General features: G+C 36.7%; 2 protein-coding genes across 2 annotated transcripts in view; one reads left to right on the top strand and one right to left on the bottom strand.

The window, feature by feature from the left end:
• Nucleotides 1-4,776, top strand: part of LOC101861839 (integrator complex subunit 8) — a 28,745-nt gene extending 23,969 nt beyond the window's left edge. Inside the window, exons 20-21 of the mRNA XM_005107185.3 lie at nt 361-750; nt 1,622-4,776. Coding sequence (XP_005107242.1) covers nt 361-750; nt 1,622-2,034 — 803 coding nt within the window. The 3' untranslated portion in view covers nt 2,035-4,776. The remainder of the gene's footprint in view (nt 1-360; nt 751-1,621) is intronic.
• A 1,420-nt stretch (nt 4,777-6,196) lies between these two features.
• Nucleotides 6,197-17,551, bottom strand: part of LOC101861609 — an 18,060-nt gene continuing 6,705 nt past the window's right edge. The window contains exons 2-8 of the mRNA XM_005107184.3: nt 16,303-16,440; nt 13,057-13,140; nt 12,125-12,254; nt 11,285-11,474; nt 10,613-10,661; nt 9,717-9,919; nt 6,197-7,743 (exon numbers count right to left, since the gene is read on the bottom strand). Coding sequence (XP_005107241.2) covers nt 7,434-7,743; nt 9,717-9,919; nt 10,613-10,661; nt 11,285-11,474; nt 12,125-12,254; nt 13,057-13,140; nt 16,303-16,440 — 1,104 coding nt within the window. The 3' untranslated portion in view covers nt 6,197-7,433. The remainder of the gene's footprint in view (nt 7,744-9,716; nt 9,920-10,612; nt 10,662-11,284; nt 11,475-12,124; nt 12,255-13,056; nt 13,141-16,302; nt 16,441-17,551) is intronic.

Genomic DNA, 17,551 nt, shown 5'->3' with positions numbered 1-17,551 from the left:
CTGCTTTTGTGTAGTTTGAAGTTCATTTTATTCTTGATTCTTCTTCTTTTTTTTTTTTGTTCTTATCGACATCTGTTGTGCAATGATTAGGCTTTTCACAGTTCCCTGGTTGTGAGGTCTATAATACTGAGTATTTTTGTCTTTCTTCGAAGGTATTGTGTCTCTCTCAACCCCAGACTGATCCTGACAGGCAGGGTAGAAGTAGCCCATCACCTATATTATCTTAATGTGTTGGTGGAGGCACAAAATATGCAATATCAGATCAAATATATCGCTCTCCCCTCTTTCTTTTCAGGTGTTATCAGTTGCGATATTTCTGTCCTTGTCTATTTCTGATTTTTATGCAATCTTTGTGCACAGGAAATGCCAAGCGACCCCAGACCACTCGAGACAGTGCAATGAGGAGGGACCAACAGTACGGACTGCTGCCACGAAATCTTTTCATCAGCTTCGTTCAGAAAATCAAAGAGCCTATGCTCCTCTCCATCCTCATTTCTCTTTTCACCAAACTCTACTGCATCCTCAAGGATGATATCACAAGTGAGATTAACACAGAATACGTGAATCTGTGGCCGACGGCGATAAACGTATCCATTGGCACCGTGTCTTCTGTGGAGGAAACCATGAAGATGCTACTGTCTCACAGTTTGAGGGTGGACCCCACTCAGCCTGCCTGGCTGAGAACACAGGCAGACATCTACTTTGTAGAAGGCCAGCATTCTACGGCAATGAAATTTTACCTTGAGTCAGGTAAGCTGATTTTATTCTTCTGGTTTAGTATACCTGTTTAAACACTGTTTAGATCATATAGGGCAAACTTGGGCTGAAAAGGATACTTCATTTCAGCAGAAAGACTGAGTAATTACATTTAAATTTTCCCCACTTTGGAATCAAACTAAGTTTTTTGCATGAGAAGGCAAAGTCCCAAACCACAACACAGCTTTTTATCTATTTTTAACTTTTGATATATTGATAACATACACAATAGCAATTTGTTTATTTCTCAAATAAGCATTAGAAATTATTTGTTTGTGTTAGTGATGTTCTGAAATACTGAAAGTTGTTGAAAGATAACTATGGTTGTAGTTGTGGGAAATATATATATTTATTGACCATTCTTTGAAAAAATGTAATTTCTTTTACTGTGCAGTAGGAGGTATTGCATCTATTTCATAGAGCCATCGTCCCGAGTTCTAATCTCTAGCGAAGATAGTGGGATTTCTTTCATTTTTAGTCTTCTGAAATGCTAACCACTTGATTTAAGTGGAATCCTGTCTTTGAAATAGTCTTGCTGTGACAGATGTGGTGCTATACTGACCAGGGACATTTTCTATCAAATCAAATTCTGTTGTGTATTGTACTTGAACATGTCCATCCTATAAAACATATTTCAACTGACCCCTGTCCTGGAAATTGTGCTCCGTGATTTCATTTGCTGTATGGGAAGTATATCTTATAGGAAAAAAAAGTCTTTTCCCTCATGAAAGAAAGTATTAAAAAAGCTTTAAATATTTTCCTTTGTATTCGAAGATGCTTTCTTAATTCTTTAAATTATTATTAGTTAACTAGTTCGTTGTTCCGTAAAGTAGAATGGTCTCATTTCAAATTGCCCTTGTTACAGGTGTGGTTGCCACCGACTTCTTCACCTGTCCTGTGCCCAAGTCTATCTATGACGACACTATCTACCGACGTATGATCAAGTGCTGCTCGTATCAGCAGTGCCACACCCAGGTGGCCGTGCTGTGTCAATTCCTCGACGAGGTGGACTACAGCACTGCCTTCAAAGCCTTGCAAGAACGGAATGTCTACGACGCCATGGACGCCTACTACTGCTGCCTTTGGGATGTCAGTATACTAGAATTTCTGGTGCACTTGCACACCCGAAAGGGAGAGATGGACAAACGTCAGGCTGCCCTCCGCGCTCTCAGTCAGATGGACATCAATTCCAACAACCCAGATCAGATTCAGCGCCGGGCTGTCCATGTACGAAAGACGAAATTCCTCAGGGCCTTAGCCAAGCAGTACCTGGGCTAAAAATCTGTAAATTGAGCTGCAGTGTAGTTATACCCGACGCTATCACGGCCCACCTCTTGTATCTGACCAGCCCATATTACTTCAGGGTAGTGCTTGTTTCATGTCTGGATGTTTCTGGAACTTCAACTATCCTACAGTGAATGTTCCCAAATTTCTTCTTTCATTTGGTTATTTCTGGTCCATAGTCCAGTAATGTCTTTTAAGTTCTTCGGCATCAAGTGCCACCCTTGTTCCATGGGGACTAAAAGGTCACTTGAAAGGTTAAGGCATCTCATTGTACTGATGTCAATAACTTTGCTGTTTATCACTTTGGAAATGTGGGTCTTCAAATTTTATCATGAACACTAGTAACATCTGCTTACATGTTAAAGGGCATTCCTGTGACAGGCCTAGGAAAAAGGCAAATTACACTACTCCATTTTACCCTGAGTTATTTTGCTGGGGGGGGGTCGTGGTCATTACGATTAAACTACATGTTTGTGCTGCCCAGCCCTTGGACAAGACCATAATTTCCATGTTTCTTGTTTCTTTCTTTTCTTTCTTTAGTTCTTCAGTCATTTCTATTGTTGAACTGACTCATGTCAGAGTCATATCCATCTCAACTCATCTTGATTGGGACCACTCGTGTAGGGTGGAATGCAATGATGACAGGTCACATGTCGTCACAGAACTTACTGTGGCAGTAATTTGTGTACAGAGGCACCAGCTAAGGTAGTTGCATTGTCTGTAAATTTCTGGTTTTCTGATACTTTAAGTCTCTAGATTCTCATGAAATGGCCAGTTGCCTTTGCACTTTTCATTTAGATCACTCCTGAAGTGAGAAGAGTGATTGTGACATCTTATTTATGGTTTAAAAACTGAACATTCGATCAATATTAATGTACAAGCTTTGCAATCTTAAAATGAAACGGTAAATTTAGGCAATTATTGTCATAATTTTATCATGTATGTATGTTTTTGCTAAGTCAAACAGCAGTATTATATTTGTGTAAAGTTTCTACTGAACAGGCTTTCACATCGCTGGCACCTTAATGACCTTTGATGAAGGCATAATGGGGGAAAAAAACTGTCTTTAGATACATTTTGATTTAATATTGAAGAAATAAAGAGGGAGAAAGAAGAAACTTGTTTTGAAAGGTAAAGATTCGTAATTTTTATGACATATTTGTTAAAGCTATAATCTTTGTTTCAGGTCCTCATTTAGTTATAATTTTATAGTCGACGTGTGAGAGAGAAAGACAACAGAAAGTGAAAGAAAGAGAGTTCCTATGGTTTGGCACTGTACTGCATTTTTTTGAGTGTGGGGTTGGGGGTTTTTTTATATATCGAATATATGTGTGCGCAGTGTTCATAACCTTATAAAAGTTATATACTCAATTGCCTTTTGTTCACTTCCTATACTTATTCTTTTCTTATTTTTGTTGTATAACATTCTGAAACCAAAGTTAGCTTGAAATACTGTTACTTGAATTAATGTTGACAATATATTGTGTTCATAGTATAGATCTGTTATAAAAAAACTGTGTTCTCCTTTTTCCCGTCTTCATGTAACATGTAATCATAAATCATACCTCTCACTACTTATGAAGAGTTTTAGAGCAAAACCCTGGACGTCTAAAAATAGTGTCATTTTATTTTAAAAAGCAACTTTTTGTCTTCATGGCACATACAATATAATATATAATATACTTTTTTTTAAATTAAAAATTTTGGTACCAAAAGTTGTTGTGTAATATATGTTTTCAAGTATGAGAACATGGGATAACGAGACGTGCATTATAAGTTTTGAGTGAATGTCTTAGAATTTATTATAATAGAGCTATATTTACTGCCTTTTGAGTTTGCTCTTTTGAGTTTGTGCGTTATATTCTGTACCTCTATTCTGTATCCTTTTGTCTTTGCTGTGGATGTATTTTTTTCTTCTGTTTTCTCTAATTATGAGATTGCTGATTTATGAGTTACTGTGACAACATGGTGCCTTGATACCTTGTAAGTGTACATGTGTTTGGAGGGTGGGGGGTGGGGGTATATTTTCAAGTATGCAAAATGTGTGTTGGGCCATGGTGTAAAATTTTTTGAGGTTATGTAGAAATACATGCTGAATGCTCAGTCACGGGTAATTTGGTGTGATTGAGTGTGAGTGATAGTGATGGTGTATGCTCAAGGACATGAAGAGATAAAAAGGGGTGATGAGGGTGGCAGATGATTGAAAGGTCATATTGATCTTCAAAGATGTTTGTGTTATTTTAGCTGACAGTTTGTTTCTCTATGTGACCTTTGCTTTAAAAATGTCTTTGATTCAATGTGGGTTATCCCACGTTTGATCACAAGAGAGCCTTTTTATAATTTCATGATTATATATATATATATATATATATATATATATATATATATATTTATATTATATATCAATGGCTGAGCACAAGAAGTGACTTTATCCACTTTTGGTCGAAATGGAGAAATCGCTCTTTTACCTCTGTAAATATGTAAGCCATAGCTGAATTTGGTATAGTCACATTCATTTTTCTTTTTTGACTATGTTATGGAGATTTCAAGATCAAAATTTCAAACTTGTTTTTCTCGAAACTTTGAAAAGTGGACATGGTCATTTCTTGCAATCAGTCGTCAATATGTTATTTGATGCAGTATCAAATGAAAAGAAGGTATCATTTGTGAACTATGTTGTATGATCAGAATTACTTGTATAATTTGATGTCTGTTAATAAAAGTGAATAAATAGCTCACTTGACTCCCATCATTTATGATAAAATTTTGCAACCAGAACTCCTGTTTCCATTTATACAATCGAACTTGTTCTTGGTGACCACTGACCACCCATTGTCAAGAAGAAAAGTGGTCATCTCAGTCAGGTGGTCCCCTCGGACAATGTCATCATAAGATATTGGGGGGGGGGGGGGGGGGGGTGTGGTTGTTTGCACAGATGATTGTTTTGGACTGGTGGTCTTTAGAGCAGGTTCGATTGTACAATATATATGTGTGTGTGTTAGCTGTTTGTGAAAGTCATTTTAGGACAATGAAAACATAAGGGGAGGGGAGCCTAAAACATCTTGCTCACATTAGTCTGTAGAGTGAAAGTACTATTAGTCTGAACAATAAATGACACTGAGGGATCACAGCACCAACTTGGTAGAACAACATTGCACTGTTAAGTACACTGTCAATGTTTAGTAGAAAACATTATACACAGTATACAGGTGACGCAATGAGGCGAGGATGACGATATAATATACAGAATTAATGTTTGAAAGGTCCCTCTGCAGAAGACAAGAGAATGGTAAAAGATGGATCTAGATGAAAAACTAAACAGAATGTAACTTCAGAGCCAGAGAACAGTTTTAAAGATAGCTATAAAAAAAGTTAGTTTTAGTATGAGTTTTGCGGCACTTGCAACACAATAAGGTCATATAAGTGCCGAAGATTAGAGGTGTTACAAGAGAGTAACAAACTAAAAAGGAGGAGGAGAGATCAGGAAGATAGATGTTTACTATTTGATAGGAAAGAAGAAGCAAACCAAACCAGAGCACCCATTAACCACCCTCATACAAAAGTTAAAATAGTACGGTACACAGCAAAAATGAAAAATTCAAGCCCGAGCCATCATAAATGATAAAAATCTTTGCAAAAAAGGACACATAAAGAGAGGAAAATGCACCAGAGACCTTGAATTTTATAGGAAACAATGCTGCCACGCCCAATGGCAAGAGTTTTCCAAAAAATTATTTTGGGTTCTTTTTCACTGATAATATCTTTACAGGCCAAAACATTCAACTTTACTTTGAACTCTACGTAGCACATTTTGGCAGACCTTTACAAAAGTATAAAAAGATATGGCAGATGAGGTTAGCCAATTATAAAGCCTTTGGTGCTATGAAGGGTAGCTTTCAGCAGAGAAAAGAATGGGCAATCTAGTTGAAAGGAAAAAGAAAAAAGACTGAATTCAAAGTAATTTAGAGGCTTGCAGAATTTCTTTCAAAAATCACTGTAAATTTCACCCCAAAAAATGTCCTGGTTTTGTATTTGAGATGTCTCATGATTCTCATGGCTCTCCATTCACTTTGCTGTGTTTACGTTAGGATGGGATTTTATGGAGTTCCATCTTCCGAATAACTGACAAAAACATACAGACATAAAGAAGAATCGATAATTTCCAGACAGCATTATGCATTTATTATGAATAAACATGGCAACAATATAATTTGTGGCAAAAGTGAGTATCATCATCATAACAGAGCAAAGATAAATTTCTCAAAAACTTATAGAAATAACTGAAGACTTTTAGGGGAAATGGGGAAATGCATAAAAATCATGGAGCAAATTTCAAATCGCCAACAATACTGACTAGGGCAAATGATAACTCCATACAGCTCTTGAGGCTCTCAGTTTTTAGAAATTGAAAGCAAATTTTGATACCTCACAATATCATATTCTCAAAACAACCCCCACCCCCCCCCAAAAAAAAAACAAACCCAAAAAACATTACTTCAGCTTGACCTTTGTTTATATATCATGCTCAACCACATGAGACATGGGTAAGCTTTGAATTACAGGCTAGAAATCCATGGCAGCAAATACAGTTACATTATTACATTGGCGCAAAATTGAAGTGTTAGTTTACAGTAGTATTCTGTGTACCATAAGCCCCAAAACATTTTTAACACGTTTTCACACTCATTTGCACCTTCCTTTCTATTCTGTCAGCAGTTTGGTCCTTTTGGAGATCCCATCTCTTAAAAAACCTAACAGTGTTGACAGGGGTGTTAAACAGTTACCATTTTACCATTTCTTCGTCAGCAACTGAAAGATCTTTTCACAGTATGCCAATTTGAGGGGGGGCTAACTTGAGTTTCGCCACTTCTTGTACATTAAATATAAAAGCAACAATTTAGGAAAGGCCCACCCTCCAAAAGAAAAATCACAATTGGTAACAATAAAGAATTTATAGTCTGTTGTGTATGCAAGAGATGGGTCTTCATTCAAAGTTCCCATCACACATTGAACTTCTTACCACAAGGCATTTCATTTCTTTGGAAAGGAGAGAGTATAAAAAATGAAAGATCACATTCACTTATTCACAACATCCCAAGCCATGTGGAACGTAAAGAATTTGTTGTCATTTGTCATAAAAATAATTCAATTTCCAAACAATACAAAGGGAACAAACTAATCTGGGTCATACTGACAAACAACTGGTTCAAATAAAGAGACGAAAGTTCTGGTATGCTTTTGGTGACATTCGCTTCATATTGACTAAAATTTTCTTCAAACTTTCAAAAGTGGTATCACTTCTACTGTTAGCTATAGGCTTGAATTATGACAGGCGATTCCCACTTTTCTTGGAGCACCAATTCTGTTCTGCAACTGAATACCCATTGCCCCTGCTAAACTCCATCAGGATCAATGTTGAGAGCCATGACATAATCATGCATGGCGTACTTCCATGTGCAAAGACGAGCCATACGATCAAATTGAAAGCGGTCGCTCTTGAACAATTTGCCAACTGTGGGCTCCATGCATACAGTGCAGAATGGGTCAGTGAGTAGGGATTGGATGCTGATAAGAACTTTGGATATTGTTAGAGCCAGACTCCAGTTGTGGTGTATAGAGTCGAGTCCCACATCCCCATGGCGAGAAATATTTGGGTGGAAGATCTTGGTGATAAACCTCACCTTGGGAGGTCGCATTGGGTAGCTGAGGAAGACAACAAATAATAAATACTTATTCGACGAAACATCCACTGGCATTTTAGTACTGTGGGAGGTCCCAGAAATGACAGGAACATATTACAGACTGAAACCCTCTTCTGTTTATTCATATTCATTTAAGTTAAACCAGGACAGGAAAACAGCAAAGGAAAATGTATCCTATCAATAAGATGTGACCATGTCATATACTGCAGAGGTAGATCTAAAAGATAGGTACCACAATAAACGAAACCCTTTGTTCTCTAGCAAAAAGTAAGAAGAAAGATTACTTTGCAATAGAGGATACCAAAAGAAATAAAAATCACTTTGGATTGAGTGTTCTGTAACTTAACTATCAAGCGATGCTTATCAAACAGGACAAGAGCTTGACATTTTTTTTTTAGCCCTTTTCTCACTGAAACAACTTGACTAGACACAGAATGACTGCAAGTGTGTAGCCTTATCAGCTATAGTTCAGGGACAGCAAATACCGGCTGTTATTTATCTGTGACGACAACCAAAGAAAGGTAAGTTTACACTTTTTGTATCACTGTCGGATGTTCAGTCAACTGTACATCATATGCTTCGGAAAACAAAGCATAGAGGAAAGTATGTCCTGTAGCTTCAAATACAAAGGTAATCTTTTAGACCTATTTTCTTCTCCCAACCAAGGACCTTTTTTCCTCCTTCAGAAACAGCAAATCCATTACTTTAATTACAATGAAGAACACAATTTCTTCATGCAAACCAGTCAGTCACCGTGATTAATCTGTGACCATAATGAAATATGAACATTCTGTGAGAGTCCTTAGGATCAATGAAAAAAATTCACATTCAGGGAACAGTCAAAGGACAAAAGTTACAACGATAAAATTTATAATGCAAATACAGTTGTATACAGAATGCTCTCTCACTTCACTCAAAGTAAATATCCATACATCAGCTTTTGCAGTCGTATTTCTACTTAATGTTTACAACAGAAAATTTGTATCAACAGTAAAAGTAGTACTTCTCAAAGTAAAACTATACATATTCTAGACAAATCATAAAAAGACAATCAGTACACCCCCCATACAAGTGTCACAGCATAGGCCTGAAATAAGCAGTGACTTCAAATTCCAGAAACACATTATTTCAGTACCTTTTCTCATACCATAATAATAGCCTCTTCTGTTTTTTAAGTACCTCTTTAGTTTCTAAATTGCCATAACCATTGTGCATCTTAAAAATCCACACATAAAGTAATTTCGAAAAATTGTGTCCGTCAGTTTTACAACAAAAAAAAGAAACACCAAGAATCATACAAACTTCTGAAATTCCAGAATGCAATCAAAGCCAAAAACATTGTTTGTGTCAAGATTGGACTGTTACACAAAAATGCTTCTCAGAGTTGACTTTGACACAGACCCTGAAGTCTTGGTCTACTTTTCAGTGTTTTGTCCTTTAAGTGTTATCTTTCTCAACTAAATTCCCCACAAGAAGTAGGCCTACTTATGTTGACAGGACAAAAATATTTTAAAGAGAGTTAATACTAATAGTCTGCTATCATCTTGCCAAGTTTATAAGTGCAAAAAAACAAAGATTTTAAAGAATAGTTTGAGCTTTTAAGAGAAGTCTCAACAAATACTTGACAGGTATTTAAAATGGTCAATCCTGGTTTACCTCTCCCGAGACTGAAACTCTGATACCTTTCTTTTTTTTTCAAAATCATGTCAAACCTATCCACATTTCAAAGGCCTGGAAGAAAGACTATTCATAACTTGTGTTGAATAATTCAGAGGCTGTTTTACGTGTTTGCGTGAAACATAGGTAGAAAAGCTCTAAAAATACATATATAGTGGAATAAATTCAACTTTGATTATCACAGCATACCAAACATATAAAACAAAAATAAAGCACACACACACACATATACACACACACACAAACAAACAAACAAACGAGTTTAGACAAAAATATCAAAAGAGAACTTTCACTCACTTTTGCGGTATTTGTAGATAAAGTAGAAATAGTCCCCCCTCGTATGGGCTGCCTTGTGGACCTGTGATGGATGCCTGCCAATGGCAGCAGTACCTGTCAAGGGGTGTGGCCTGAATGCCTTCAGGGGGGTCTGTTCTGAGTGTCTTCAGTTCGCTGCGCAGGCGACGATGGCGCCAGGAGTTTTCCTCTATGGGTGGGGTGCTCTGTGCATAAACAGGCATCACAATAAGATGATATAAACTGCATTAATTTAATTGCATATATATAGCAGACCCATAGAGCAGGTAAATGGTGAACCAACCCAAATGCATACAGGTGTGAATGGTCACATATGACTACAATGAGTACTATTTTAACTTGTACAACATCTCTTAAGTAGGAAAATACTCACATGCACAAATACAAAAACATTACTATCCACCCCTCCTCAGACACAAGAGGAACAGACACACCTAAGCATGCAGAACAGACATACCCCCTCCACATATACACATGCATTTCCAGCACACATACATTATAACATGCATATAAAGATTAACAGCATTTCACATTTCAACTGCACCGGGTGTCTGCTGTAAGTACCCAAGCACAGACTCAGGACATTCTAACAAATTAACTACCTTATATCCATTTCTATACACATCAATTTTGTTTTCATTTTTCAGGAAGGTAAGTAATACAAATGGAATATATAAGTGATCAAAATTTCCCTCTTTTCATTCACTTTAGGGAGACTGAAAAGGTTAATAATCTCATCTGAATATCATAGTTAATACTCTATGATCACACAGCATATCTTTGACATCTGCTTAACATTTCTTCCCCCCAGAAATAAACGAATGATATACACAACTAAAACAAGCTTAATAAAAATTTAATTTGAAAACATACAATACCTGGAGCATCATACTCTCTAAGCAATATCTACATGGTGAACTCAATAATCTGAAAAGCAAAAGTGAAACTAATTCAGTTCACAATTAATTCAATAACAAGGAATTAACTTATAAAAGACTTACAGAAACATACCCTCACTTCAAGGTCTACGAACTTCTGAAAGGCAGGTGCAGTTATATTTGAGAAAGCTTTAAGACAATTAAACCACAAGGGAAAAAGATGCAGACTAAAAAACTTTCTTTAAAAAAAATTACTACAAAAGAAATTATGGGCATGGTTAAATACATCACCTTCTCACATTTCAAATAAAAATCTTTCTACCAAAAGACTAGTCAAATCATCATTTGACATGGAACACAATATAGTCACTAAATAGCAAGCATATTCACAAGTGAAACAATGTTCGTTACAGAGATAGAACATATATTTTTCAGACATAACGCTGAACAATCATAAAAACTTAACTGAGTGGACATGTGAGGCTCTGTCGTGGTTTGCTCTTTCTTTCCAATAAAAAATCTCTCCTTCTTTTTTTCTTTGGTTACTCTTTACATTTTCTCTCAAGTAAGACCTTTAATCTTCTGCATTTATACGACCTAACTGAGTTGCAAGAGCCTTATAACTCTGACCAAAGTTAATTGAGAACATCTTCATAAAGAATCAAAACTTACAGTTGTGAGTATATCGTTTTCCAGCAACGGACTTTGAACTGCGGTTGAAAGAGAGGCCAGCGCAGCTGCAGGAAATGTTTCCACTGAGACTGAGATATCTCCCCGTCTAGAATTTGTCGCCAGCGAGTACACACATTGCTTGCTACCCACAATGAAATGTCATCAAGGTTCTTGAACACTAAAAGAAGCACTGCAGTAAAAGAAAATGAAATATATGCATTATCAAATCAAGAGAGTGAACTCTCAATTTTTCTTATGAAAATTTATTTTCACAGCTAAATCAACAGAATTTCCAAAACAGAAATGAATTCAGCACATTTTTTTTTCTCACACTAAAAAATTAACTGCTCAGACAAAGAGGTTGCATACTAAAAGTTGCCTTTGCTTTTCAATAAGTATAAAGTAGGCATGGCTGTTATCTGTTTTAACTATGAGATAAAATATAAGCAGAAAGGTTGTGGGAGGTTGGCGGGAGCTCTGGTGTGGTTTGTTCCTTCTTTCCTCTATAAAAAATGTATCTTCTCTATCTCCCCTCCTTCTTTTTTGTGTTTGTTACTCTCTTGTAACACTTCTAATCTTCTGCACTAATACGACCTTATTGTGTTGCAAGTGCCGTAAAACTCTTACAAAAACTTTTTTTTTTTAACTAGCGGAAAGGTTGTAACAATAATATTATAACCACCAGATATTCTATGTCTATTTTCTATACTCTCCATCCTAGAAAAACTCTGTTGTATAAATACCTTTCACTAACATCTCAATCTCAAAGCAAGCAATCGTTTTAATAGGAAACTGTGTGGAAAAAAAATCATTTCATTTCATGAAACCACTAAGGCTTACCCTCAGGAGGCAATGATTCAATAAGACCAACAGGAACAACATCTTGTTCTCGTGGAATGGTCAAGGCATTTATCCTTTCCGTCAGACGATCAGCCTTCAGCCTGGCCGGCCTGCGGGCCTGATGCTGAACCTTTGGTTGTGAACATATTCAAATATATGAAAATGAAGTCTCACATTGTTACAAAAAAATGCTTTTTCTCAATTTTCAGGGTACAAGGATAACAGGGATTGCCTGTATATTATCGGCCAGCAGTAAAAATGTACTATGCCCGGAATAGGTTGCACGTGCTCAAAAAAATATTTTGCAAAAAAAAAAAGAAAGAAAAAATACATAATGTTGGTACAATTGTCAAAAGACGGAAACAGTTTTTCCTCTCTTCTATAAAAGTTTGCTTTCAGGACTTGGCACATTTTTAGTTTGCTGATGTTACACTTCTGAAACAGAAGTGTATCAGCTAGTTTTGACAAGCTACTTTGTGATTCTTCAAAGACATCTTTTTACTCTCTAGACTTGTACTAGAATACAATTTTGAAACTGTTCTCATTGTAAAAAGCAAAAAGTAATTAAATCCGCATCAGAAACAGATTACATGAAAATGTCCTATTTTATAATACAATTGGAAAACAGTAAAGAAAACGACAGGATGGGTCACCTGTTATAAACATCTGAAAAATAATAAATACTGACAAAAAGATCACATTTAGGTGCTAATTTGCAAATACATACATAAAAACCAATATGAGTTTTGAAAGATACTTTAGAATATCATAAAGTTGAAGAAGTCATGTTATCTTTCAGCCTCAGCATCAATGACAAGATTTTACTACTCTCACAAGAAACAGTTCATAAATGAAAGCTAATCATCAAACTCAAGTTATATTTTCTTTTAACAGTTTTACATAAAAACAAATTATCCAAACCAGACACGAACCTCTCTTTCTCCAATGTCATTGCTGGCGTAGAAGTCTGTCTCTGCCCCAGGCTCCTCAGTACCTGAGTCATCAGAATCCACTTTCTGGAAGAAAAAACATAAAAAACATAATTACTCAGTAACATCACTTACAATAAACAATATGAAGGTCTAAAACAGCCTTCCAAAATCTGACGGAAAAAAAACAGTACAAAAACAATACCAGACACTTTTACGGATATATATTACATACTCATTTCCAAAAGAAACTTGACATAAAGAATAGTGTTAAATAAAAAAATAAACCATTGCAGACACAGGGACAACATTTTATATCTAAAAAGAAGAAGCATTTCTGAATTTGAAAACCTGTACTTTAATGCACATAATACACACCTGGTGCTTCAAGCCCCTCCTGAAATGATAAGGTCCAAATTTAAAAAATCAGAAAACGTGCATTTTTTCCACAAAGAAACTTTACACTGACATCATAATCCTAAATTATGGTTTTCGAAATGTCTGATAGCAAAATACACTGGTACTGGTCAAATCAAAAGCATTTCAAGTAATGTCTGAAAGTTCGGCAGGATTAATATCTTGTGTGACCGCCGCCTGCAGCAATGACGGCGCGGCATCTGCGCCTCGTAGAGTTGACGATGTTGGAAATTTGATGTTGTGGGGTAGCGTTCCAAGCGTTGGATAGGCTTTGAATCAACTGAGCGTTGTTCTGAGGAGCGGGATTCATCTCTTGGATTTGAGGCCCGAGAATATCCCACACATTTTCAATCGGGTTCATGCTGTGTCACCCTGGCACGATGGGCTCGAGCGTTGTCCTGTTGTAAGGTGTAGCCAGCATGGTTCTGCACAAACAGTGCCACATGTGGCTGCAAGATGGTGGCTACATAGTTGGCGCTATTCTATGCTGTCGGAGCATGTACCAGTGCCGTCCTGAGGTCTGTTGTGATTCCGCCCCAAACCATCACCAGCCCATATCCCCGGTTAGGGATTTCATGTATACACTGGTCAGCGAACCTTTCATTTCTACGGCGATATACCCACACTCAACCATCTTAGCGACCTAGGACAAATCTAGACTCATCCGTGAAAAGGACCTAAGACGAATAACTGTCTGTGTGCTCACTGGTTGGTGTTGCGGGAGGGTCCTGGCTGTATGGGAAGCAGACTGAAACCTGTCCTTCAGGTGGGTGGTGCATACCGATCCTGTGCCGGGGTGGTTACCCGCGACCTCCCTGATCTTGGCCGGTCTCTTGTACTTCCTGTGTTCATGTACCTGGTCTGCAGACTACACGGTTTCCCTGCTACAGTGAAAAATCCTTGCCACATCCGCCATTGGAACGCCTGCTTCGAGATGCCCTACAGCACGCCCCCGCTCGTCTGCACTGAGACGCGGCATGATTGAAAGTCAACATTTTTCTAGATTTCAGAAGCTCATAGTTCAAATGCAATCGACGTTTTCATAAACTTTTTACACACCTTTCGTAGGTTTTAAAATAAGCTACACATTGATAGCGAAGACAACACAAAAAAACTCATGCTTAACAAAATAAAAAGTTAACAAATGAATTCATACTGAACACACAGAATTGAGCTAACTCACTTAGTTGTGCTGTCGAAATTGATTCAGAAGACAGTAAAACCAACACACTGCACTGTACATAAATATCATCATTATCCGTTTTGATTTAATAGTATTATGTTTAAAGAAAATGTGTCAAGTTTCTTTTGGAAAAGAGAATATATTTAGAAAGTTTTTAAAAAGAAAACAAACATGTCTTTTTGTGTGCGTGTGTTTTGGGCTTTTTCTGGGGGGGGGGGGGGGGGGGGGTAATTTCACTAGTTTTCGGTAAACCAGGGACACATACACACACAATCAATTTTTGACACATATTCTACAACCTATACATTTCAACTATATAACATTAAGAGATATTCTCCTCTGCAGATGCATTGGTCATTGTCAGACAGTGATGGAAGAATTGTTAATTTTCATCAGTTTTATTAAAACAATGTGCAGTGAACTCCACATTTATTTCTTTTGTCTCCTCCAAATAGTATTCACTTTGCTTCATTTTTTTTCTCAATCACTTTTTCTAAATTTCAGTTTTCATATAGGAAACACCTTAGTACTACACTTGTACACAGCTCAAAGCTTCCACCGGAAAAGGAAAATGCGTTCAGAAGAAAAAGAAAATGAACAACATAATTAGTACAGCTTCATCTTAATAATATGTGACACATAGTGGTGAAATCAGGCGCTCGTCAAAATAACAAAATTGGAGAAACAGGCATTTTCCCATCAGTTTCGCAATTTTAATCCTATCCACACGCTCTGGGGTCCTTTTGTGCCCCGGGAGTTCTATTCTTCCCATTTTATAGTACTTCAAGTACAAAGATCTCTTGGAAACTTTCAGTATTTTTCTAAAAATCATTTTGACAGACTGCTATGCAAAGCGTATGGATCAGACTAAAGAGTAAATTTCCTCTTTGAAAGTGGTGGCACAGAGTTCCCCACGTCGTATATGGATGATAGTAAAACATGACGTACGGATAGGGTTAATCAAATTTTTGTTTTTTTGTTCCACCTTTTAATGTCCAAATAAAACACATTTCCATGTGAATTATATTGAATTGAAAAGCATTGATTAAAAGCTCAAAATATACAATTTTTCAGTTTTCAAGGCCTCTTTAGCTATTGCAGTTACCAAACTTTGGGGGTCACTTTCTTGCTATTTTTACCGCTGAAACAAAGTGATCTTACCTCCTTTGATGACAAATATCTTCACTTCTGCTCAAGATAGAAGAGTATTTTTTTTTCATCAAAAGCAAGATAAATGAACAAGCTTTAAAATGATACCAATAATTCTACATGCACAAAAATTGACGAGCGCCTGATTCCACCTCGTCGTGACACATATAGACTGTAAAGTGCATAAAGCTGGCTGTTGATCAGGAATTCGCATACAACAGATATATATGCTATCTATTATTATTATTATTACTTTTAAGGCAAAGGCACACATTATACAAGAACTGGTTACATCAAATACAAAATATGGAGTAAATCTTTAGACAGCACCACTTACCACAAACATATATATAAAGCAGCAAGAAGATGGCAAAAAGTGAGAAAAAGTACAGCTTATATATTTTGAATTTCAAATCTTCATTGAACAAACATTTGCCAATTTTGTTTTAGATACTAAAGTTGAAACAATTATCTACCTGATTATTATTATTACACAGTACCTCATATGCTCTGTTGTCTCCTTCTTCTCCATCTTCCTTTAAGTCAATAGAAAACAGGAACAAATGGCAAGTGCTGCACACAGGTTGTCCAAAGCTTTTGCCATAGAATCCACTGCACATCATACAGCTCTCATATTGCTGGAGGAAAGAAAGGCAGAACATACTGACTAAAGTGCTAACGGTTGACAACACCCCATTGCTTTCGACAAAAAAATTCCATGACAGTTTTAGCTCAGACTTCCAACCCACTGTACAGCATTTATATAACTGCCAGTCTAGCCGTACTTATTTCAGGCCCTATTAGAAACCTGTTGAGTACACAGGTCTCATTAGTAGGCTAATTATTCAGGTTTAAAATATATGCACTATCAGTAAGGCACCTTTCGGTTTCGTCTCAAATACAAATACTTTAGGTATTGCAAACAAAAAATATTTTTTGCTGTTTGTCAGAGTCTAGCCATCATTATTAAGTATGGCTAGCCCAGCCGTCTAGCCATCATTTTAAAGTACGGGTAGCCTGCCAGTCTAGCTGTACTTGACTAGCCAGCCAGTCTAGCCGTACTTGGCAAGCCTAGCAGTCTAGCCGTCATTAAGTACGGCTATCCCCTTCCTAATTTTAATCAATGCTTGATGTTCAGAGTTATTATACTGGTTTTTTTACTTTCACACGCGACTCATGTTTGTTATAATATAATTGCAATTTTTTTTCCAATCAATTGATTTTGCTACGGTTTTAGTGGCCACATAGGCCTAGATCTATATGTATGCATGTAGGGTAGGCCTATTCTACTATGACACTATTAAAGTCATATATTATAACAGCAGTCCAGCCCCAAAAAGCAGTTCATCTACAATGACATCTCAGGGCTCCCCTTTTCAGGCCAACTTAAAAAGTTCCTTCACCCTTTGGTTTTCTATATTGGGGTATCTAAACCTTTGTTTTAGAAACTAAAAAGGTTGTTGGTTTTTTGTTTATATATATGACAAACGAATCCTCAAAAGTCAGTTATCTCCTAATTTCATAGTAAGAGAATTTTTGCATGTAAACATTAAACTCACACTACACACAGAGTGACCATGATTGAATGCTAACAATTTTTAATTAACTGTAAGGTTTCAGTGTAACAACAAGAAAAAAATGAGTAATATTGACTAGAATTAGAGTTGTGTTCACTTGGAGGGGGTGAGGGGGAGAGGCTGGCCGTGGTCGGGCCAATCAAAAATAAAATAAAGTTGACAAACCAAAAGG

This window comes from Aplysia californica, unplaced genomic scaffold (assembly GCF_000002075.1).
Source record: "Aplysia californica isolate F4 #8 unplaced genomic scaffold, AplCal3.0 scaffold00584, whole genome shotgun sequence".
Taxonomy (NCBI): domain Eukaryota; kingdom Metazoa; phylum Mollusca; class Gastropoda; order Aplysiida; family Aplysiidae; genus Aplysia; species Aplysia californica.
This window is presented reverse-complemented; position numbering and strand designations above follow the sequence as displayed.